The sequence below is a fragment of the Tarenaya hassleriana genome, unplaced genomic scaffold (genome assembly GCF_000463585.1).
Source record: "Tarenaya hassleriana unplaced genomic scaffold, ASM46358v1 Cleome41, whole genome shotgun sequence".
NCBI classification, from domain to species: domain Eukaryota; kingdom Viridiplantae; phylum Streptophyta; class Magnoliopsida; order Brassicales; family Cleomaceae; genus Tarenaya; species Tarenaya hassleriana.
The window spans coordinates 680,510-689,132 of NW_010966933.1; the positions used below are offsets into that span (position 1 = coordinate 680,510).

Consider the following 8,623-nt stretch of genomic DNA (forward strand, 5'->3'; position numbering starts at 1 on the left):
TCATCCTGGACACGAGCACGTGTAGTTTCTCAGACCACGTGGGTCCCACATATGATCACCGTCGTCCAATTGCCCATTTCTTTAAATTTTAAGAAGACGAGGGGAAAAAAAAAGACGACGTGAAAATGTTTTTTTAATAAATAAATTAAGGCCCATTCAACAAGTAGGGCCCATTTAGGAAATAATAGTTCCAAGTTGGGCCCACATTTTCTGTAGAGAGAGATGGAAGAGAGGGAGAGAGAGATGTGATGGACTGACTGTCGCATCAGCATTTCTTTTTTGGATTTTTTTGTAAATTATATTGCATTTCTTTAATATTTATTTTTGTTTTATAAAGGACGAACATCATATAATAGTCTTATTCGATGCCCGAATATTACATTATTTTTTACGTTGGAGGGATTTTATATAGTAGTAAAATATAATTATCTGTTCGATAATTTACGTCATCGGACATACTGTCAAAATCTAATATTAAAATATATTAATACTCTTTATCTGTTGCATTCACATATTTTGTCTTTTAAAATTTTATATTCTAAAGAATATCAAAGAGGCTAACTAAAGAAAAAACATATTGAAACATAAGTTTGCAATTGGCAATCGAAGTAAAAAAATGTTAGGCTGAAAAGCAATCTTATAACCGTCAAGGATTTTTTTTTTCCAATTGATTTATTAGAATATATCCACCGAATTTGCAATTTTGGAAATTTGTGTTTTTTATATTTTTCGTGTAAGTGTATTTATAAAGAAATGAGATTTAAAATTTTATTATCATCTAAAGTTCTAAGCCGTCCCCTAGATTTTAAATTGAATGATAACGCGAATGCCCAAAAATATTACGAATTTCAATATTAAAACTTTTTTTAAAATAACTGTATTATAATATATATATATATATATGAGTATACATGTATTTTTTTTTTCTCTAAATTTTTAACTATTGATTGAAAAGTGATTTCTTGACAATTCTCATTTATATTATCTTTAACTTATTAAATTCAGTCTTCAGAGATTCAAAAGGATCCCACGAGGCGATTTTAAATCCACGTCACGCCAAATTATCCCGATGTAAAAATCAACAAAGTGGTTATGATATGTTGGTGTATATACGTCTTGTCATGCACATGAAAAGGCACAGTTTGTTTTGAATTTTCTTAAAATGCTATAAAACCCCCCAAAAAACGCATAGCTAAATTGTTCAATCTCACATTTACACCATAAATGTTGGAGAAATATAGGAGATACTCTTTTCTTTTTTTCATTTTTTGGCGAAAAAATATTTGAATTTTACATTATATATATATATATATATGTGTGTGTGTGTACTTTTGAATACCAAGTTTTAGCCGTGGCCTAAGGCATTTTACTGCACTTATTAGTTATTAATGTAATGAAGTGACCCCGTAAGCATACTGTGGGTAAATCGCATTCAAAATGTAATTCGATTATCAAATTAAACCTTGTGATTATCTCATTCTTTTTTTTTTGCCCGTAAGATGTGACAAACGCATTAAAAAATAATTTTACTTAAACTATTTAATTTATTTTTAGATATTTTTTATATTTGATTTACATTCTGTTAATTTCATTTTAGAACTGCAGTAAATATTCTGTTTTAAAATCAGATTGGATTCAAATTAAATATCCAATAATCACCAGCCTAAAAAATAATTAATCAACCGGATTCAGACAAAAGGTTTATGGTTGGAGTCGAAGTTATTATGAGCCCAGAATCAGAGGACTGAATCAGGCAGAACTCATGGCGAAAATTGGTCAAAGAGCATTTGTTTCGTCATAAAATATAAAAAGAGTACGAATCTCCAGAATGCCCTCGTATACTCCCACGGATTGGGAACACTATCGAGGGTAGTTTCGTACTTTTCTACGATGAGTACTAGATTTACTGATGGAAACTAAAACTAGATACTGAAACGTTGTTGTATAGATTTTACTGCAGAAGACAACAACAGCTTAATAAATACTCGCTTTTGATCCTCTGCTTTGCACATGAGCATTTATTTTATTCACCGGGTGAAATTCTGACCGTTGAGATCGGATCAACGGCTGTGATTGGTTTAGAATATAGGGCCATGTATCTCGTACGGTGCACTGTACTGCAACATTTACGACCCACACAACACATGACGCCAATCACATTCAGCCTCGGAAATGGCTGAGAAAAGATACGTATGCTCTCTGAACGACGTCGTTTTTGTGGGGGTGTTTTACTTGACATTATATAAAAAATATCTTTACTTTATTATTTTTATTTCACCGCATACTATTATCTAACTATGACTCAAAATATAATATGGTCACATTTTAATTTTATTGATTATAATATTAAATTTATAGTGATTTCATTAATTCATTATGTTTATATCTTGCATATCTTACTAATTATTTGATTAAAATATTATAAATTTAATATTATGAGCAATAAGATCAATATGTAACTACACTACATTTTAGATCATATAGATCATATAGATCACATGGTTACAGTTGAAAAAGAGTATGTGTTGAAATAAAAATATCAAAGTAAGAGTATTTTTTATAATGCACCGTTTTACTTTTATCCTAATTATGATGAATTATAATATATATATATATATATATATATATCAAAGTTCAAGAAATATATAATAAGATATGACTTGTATAATCTTGTATGAGATGATGAGATTATTCCATCCTACTGTGGACGAACAATATATATATATATACACTACAGTCATACATAATATATACAACAAGGAAAGAAAGAGAGAATAATAATAATAATAATAATAATAATAATAATAATAATAATAATAATAATAAGAGAAAGGAGAAGGAATGCGCCATTAAATTAATGGACACTCATGTCCCAATCGTCGCTCGCACGTACGCTCTCTTCTTGTAAAAGCGAGAGAGACAACCTTCTCTCTCACCTTTTTCAGACACTTTGCGATATAGAGAGAGAGAGAGAGAGAGCAATGTGTATGTGAAAATCCACGAATTTTAATAATATAATTACCAAACAAAAACATGTAACACTTTAACTTTTCCAACATCACATCCCTAATCCTTAGTACCATTTATTTAATCTTGCTGTTAGTTCTGTGATAAAAAAAAAATCTGTATCATTGGTTGTAAAATTGATGGTGTTACATGATTTTGGTAATATATATATTTCCAATATTCTCGAGAACTACAAAAATATATCGGATGTCTTCAAATTACTAAAAATTGTTTAAATCATAGCGTGGAAAACCAAGCAAAACGATGTCGTTTGAGAAAGTATATAATCCTTTTGGATTTAATTGCGCGTTTGTACTTTTGTGAAAAATGCATGAATTTTATTTTATGTGCCTTTTTCTTATGATCTAATCACTTGCATATCATAAACAGGTCCCCGCATTGAATTTGGGTTTATTAAAAAAATCGATTCATTTTATTAATTTTATATTAGAAGAATAATTAGATTTTCAAAAAATATATATATGTATCTAATCATTTTAAAAAAATTCAAAATGAATACAAATATATCTTATTACATTATATTTAAAATTATACACACCCTCAAATGATGTATATTGTAAAACTTCTAATGGTCCATGATGAAGCCGTATTATTCGGCTTTTAACCCGTACTAATTAACTATTAACCAGTCACATCAACTTCGAATTTTAAAAAATTGGAAATTTTTATAAGCTCAAAATAAATCTCCACACACCACACAAAAAACACACATACACGCATATATGCATATATATATATATATATATATATATATGGATTCAATTTTCCATTTCAGTATGCCAATATACTTACCACAAATATATTTACACGAGAGGTTAAAACCATAAGCAAATTAAGTGAAGAACAAACAGGTAGTTGGTGTTGCAATAATTTAATGTTTTTTTATATATATAGAAAAAGTTTTTTTTTTTTATTTAATTAAAGAGAGCGGAGAGCTTGCAGAAGACTTGATCCCATGCCCTAATCTCACGTTAATTAAAAACAAACACCTCACCTCATTTACATGTAAAGACAAAAATACATCATTCATTTAATATATAAAAAAAAGGCTTTGAGATTAAGGATTTTGCCACGTTATTATTTTATTATGGCATACCCTCGGCATTAATTAGTTTTGAACTTATATGTAAAAAAAAAAATTGTATTAATTTTATAATCACAGGGAGAGGTAACATGGCATGTGACGCACAGCTGTGACCACTCCCCTCAGCTCTCTCTCTCTCTCTTTTTTTTTTTTTGATAAATACCTTCTTCCACCTTCCTTGTTCTGTCTTTTGACTCTCTTCTCTCTCTTTCTCGACACTTGTAAATCTCTCTGCTTTCTCTCTCTAGAGCCAGAGCTTGCGCTCCCTCTCTAATGGCGGAAGCAGAACCCTAGGCTGCTTCTTCTCCACATCTCTCCTATCTTCTTTAGCCTTGTTTTATGGGGAAAACGGAGAAAATGGCCTACTTTCCCAGCTTCTTTTTTTCTTTAACTACGATATTTATCTTCTTTCTCTCTCTTCAAGCCTCACCGTCGCCGTCATCGTCTCCGTACAAAGAAACCCTTCAGCTTATGAACTTCAAATCTGCTCTTCCGGACCCTAATGTTCTTCCCAACTGGTTTCCAAACCAAAGTCCATGTAGCTTCCATGGCGTGACTTGCAGAGACGACAGGGTTTCTTCCATAGACCTCAGCTTTGTCCGTCTCAGCGTCGGTTTCAGCGTCGTGGCCTCTTCTCTGATGTCTCTCGGTGGATTGGAGTCTCTGTTTCTGTCGAACGCGAACATCACCGGCTCCATTTCTGTGTTCAAGTGCTCCGCCTCCCTGACCACCTTGGATCTGTCGGCTAATGCTCTGTCGGGTCCTCTATCGAGCTTGTCGAACCTGGGTTCCTGCTACGGCCTGAAATTTCTCAACCTCTCGGGCAGTTCCCTCGATTTTTCTGGGAAAATTTCAGGTGGGTTTAAGCTGAATAGCTTGGAAGTTCTCGATCTCTCCTCCAACTCGCTGTCTGGTCCAAACGTTGTCGGCTGGGTCCTCTCCGGCGGCTGCGGAGAACTGAAACGGCTGTCGATTAGCGGGAACTCGATCAGCGGAGACATAGATGTGTCTAGCTGCGGAAATCTGGAGTTGCTCGATGTTTCGCGGAACAATTTCTCTTCGGGCCTTCCCTCCCTCGGCAATTGCTCGGCTCTGCAACACCTCGACATCTCCGGCAACAAATTCTCCGGCGACATCTCGCGCGCAATCTCGTCTTGCACTGAGCTCAGGTCCCTGAATCTCACCACCAACCAGTTCTCCGGACCCATCCCTTCCCTGCCGCTGAACAAACTCCGCTACCTCTCTCTCGCCGGAAACAGCTTCAGCGGCGAGATCCCGGAGTTCCTCTCCGGCGCGTGCGCCACACTCGCCGGGCTCGATCTCTCCGGCAACGACCTCTACGGTACGGTACCCTCTTTCCTGGGCTCTTGCTCTCTCCTGGAAACGCTTGAGCTCTCGAGCAACAATTTCTCCGGCGAGTTGCCGATGGACACTCTTATCAGAATGAACGGGTTGAAGGTGGTTGATCTGTCTTTCAACGAGTTCTCCGGTGTTTTGCCGGAATCCCTTTCGAATCTCTCCGCTTCTGTGCAGACACTTGATCTTAGCTCCAACAACTTGTCCGGTCCGATACCGACCAATCTGTGCCGAAACCCTAGGAATGCGTTGAAAGAGCTTTACCTTCAGAACAATGGCTTGACCGGACACATCCCTGCAACTCTGAGCAACTGTTCCGAGCTCGTGTCGCTTCATCTGAGCTTGAACTACCTAACCGGCTCCATCCCTGCAAGCTTAGGCTCTTTATCAAACCTTCGAGATTTGAAGCTATGGCTGAATCTGCTCGAAGGAGAAATCCCACGGGAGCTGATGTACATCCAAACACTCGAGACTCTGATTCTCGACTTCAACGACTTGACAGGGGAGATTCCTTCCGGTCTAAGCAATTGCACCAATCTGAACTGGATTTCGTTGTCGAATAACCGGTTAACCGGTCAGATTCCCCGTGGTTTAGGCCGGTTAGAGAATCTCGCCATCCTCAAGCTCAGCAATAACTCTTTCTATGGAAACATCCCGTCAGAGCTCGGAGATTGCCGGAGCTTGATCTGGTTGGATCTCAACACCAATTTCTTCAACAGTTCGATTCCCGTCGAACTGTTCAAACAGTCCGGGAAAATCGCAGCGAATTTCATTGCCGGAAAACGGTATGTTTACATCAAGAACGATGGCAGCAAGAAGCAGTGCCATGGAGCTGGGAACTTGCTTGAGTTTCAAGGAATCAGACCAGAACAGCTCAACAGGCTTTCTGCAAGAAACCCTTGTAACTTCACCAGAGTCTATGGCGGCCATACCCAGCCAGTATTCAACAACAACGGTTACATGATGTTCCTCGACATGTCCTTCAACATGCTGTCCGGATTCATCCCTAAGGAGATCGGTTCGATGCCCTATTTGTTTATTCTGAACCTCGGCCATAACAATCTTTCGGGTTATATCCCCGAAGAGATCGGGGATTTGAGAGGGTTGAACATTCTCGATCTGTCGAGCAACGAGCTCAAAGGAGCAATCCCTCAGACCATGTCTGCGCTCACCATGCTCACGGAGATCGATCTCTCCAACAACTTGTTGTCGGGACAGATTCCCGAGATGGGTCAGCTCGAGACTTTCCCGCCCGCAAAGTTCATGAACAACTCGGGTCTCTGTGGTTACCCGCTCCCCCGCTGCGACGCAGGGGACGCTGGCTCGAGTTCTCGTCATCAGAAATCTCACAGGAGACAAGCTTCTCTGGCGGGAAGCGTGGCAATGGGGTTACTGTTCTCCTTTTTCTGCATTTTTGGGTTGATCATCGTCGGTATAGAGATGAGGAAGAGGCAGAAAAAGAAAGAGGCAGCTCTGGAGATGTATACCGAGGGGCATTCGAACTCGGGCACGGCCAATACTAGCTGGAAACTGACCGGCGCCCGGGAGGCATTGAGTATCAATCTCGCTGCTTTCGAGAAGCCCTTGAGGAAACTGACCTTTGCCGATCTTCTAGAGGCAACGAACGGATTCCACAACGACAGTCTCATCGGCTCTGGCGGGTTTGGGGATGTGTACAAGGCGCAGCTGAAAGACGGAAGCATTGTTGCGATCAAGAAACTCATCCATGTGAGTGGACAAGGGGACAGGGAGTTCACGGCCGAGATGGAGACAATCGGGAAGATCAAACACCGAAACCTTGTCCCTCTCCTAGGTTACTGCAAGGTTAAGGAAGAGAGGCTGCTCGTTTACGAGTACATGAAATACGGAAGCTTGGAAGACGTTTTGCACGACCCAAAGAAATCGGGCGTGAAACTGAACTGGGCGGCGAGGCGGAAGATCTGTATCGGAGCAGCCCGAGGACTGGCATTTCTCCACCATAACTGCATTCCTCATATCATACATCGAGATATGAAGTCGAGCAATGTGTTGCTGGACGAGAATTTGGAGGCTAGGGTTTCGGATTTTGGGATGGCGCGCTTGATGAGCGCCATGGACACGCATCTGAGCGTAAGCACGCTGGCGGGCACGCCAGGTTACGTCCCGCCTGAGTATTACCAGAGCTTCCGATGCTCGACGAAAGGAGATGTGTACAGTTACGGGGTCGTTCTTCTCGAGCTGCTGACGGGGAAGAGACCGACGGATTCAGCGGATTTCGGGGACAACAACCTCGTAGGGTGGGTGAAACAGCACGCGAAACTGAGGATAAGCGACGTGTTCGATCAAGAACTGATGAAGGAAGATCCGGGACTGGAGATTGAGCTTCTGCAGCATCTGAAAGTGGCGTGTGCTTGCTTGGACGATCGGCCATTTAGAAGGCCGACGATGATACAGGTGATGGCCATGTTCAAGGAGATACAAGCTGGGTCCGGTCTGGATTCACAGTCCACCATCGCCACAGAGGACGGAGGGTTCGGTTCTATCGAGATGGTTGATATGAGCATTAAAGAAGTTCCTGAAGGCACGCTATGATCAACTCCGACAACCTCGAAAACTCGATCAGTTTTCGAGTAGACGACAGATTCTTTGGACAAAGAACCGAGCGAAGAAGAAGAAGAACCGATCTGGGTCAGAGCAATTTTTTCCATCTTCGTGCCGAAATGTATGTATCTCGTCTGCAATTTATATACGTAAAGGGATTATCTTTTTTTTTGTTCTCTATATCAATCTCTTATTGTGTTCCGAATATGTAAATATACAGTTTTTTTTTTTTTTGGATTTGCGATGTTTGCTTCAAGTAAGATCCACTGGCAAGAATCTTGAAAGTGTATTTAAGATTCAAGCTGAATTCAGACAAAGGTTACGAACTGGTTCGAAAGCAAAAAAAAAAAAAAGCACGTGTGAATAAGTAGAGAGTTTGTATCTGTGAATTAAAACCGGTGGAGTGATGGAATGAAATAATCGATGAGATTAATGTTGTTGTGTAATCTTTAAATGCGAAATGTGGTCCGAGAAGTGGAATTAAATGTCTGCCCAATACAACAAAAGCATCTGACCAGTCTTACATGGGTCACGTGCACCTCACGTGAACACCCCTCGGCCCCCCCCCCCCGGGGG

General features: G+C 39.6%; 1 protein-coding gene across 1 annotated transcript; it reads left to right on the forward strand.

Moving 5' to 3' along the window:
* The first annotated feature begins 4,301 nt into the window (after window positions 1-4,301).
* On the forward strand, window positions 4,302-8,345 carry LOC104824835 (protein BRASSINOSTEROID INSENSITIVE 1). The gene has a single exon (XM_010557009.1). It carries the CDS (start codon window positions 4,451-4,453, stop codon window positions 8,036-8,038), a length of 3,588 nt encoding a protein of 1,195 aa, XP_010555311.1. The 5' UTR covers window positions 4,302-4,450; the 3' UTR covers window positions 8,039-8,345.
* Window positions 8,346-8,623: the final 278 nt, after the last annotated feature.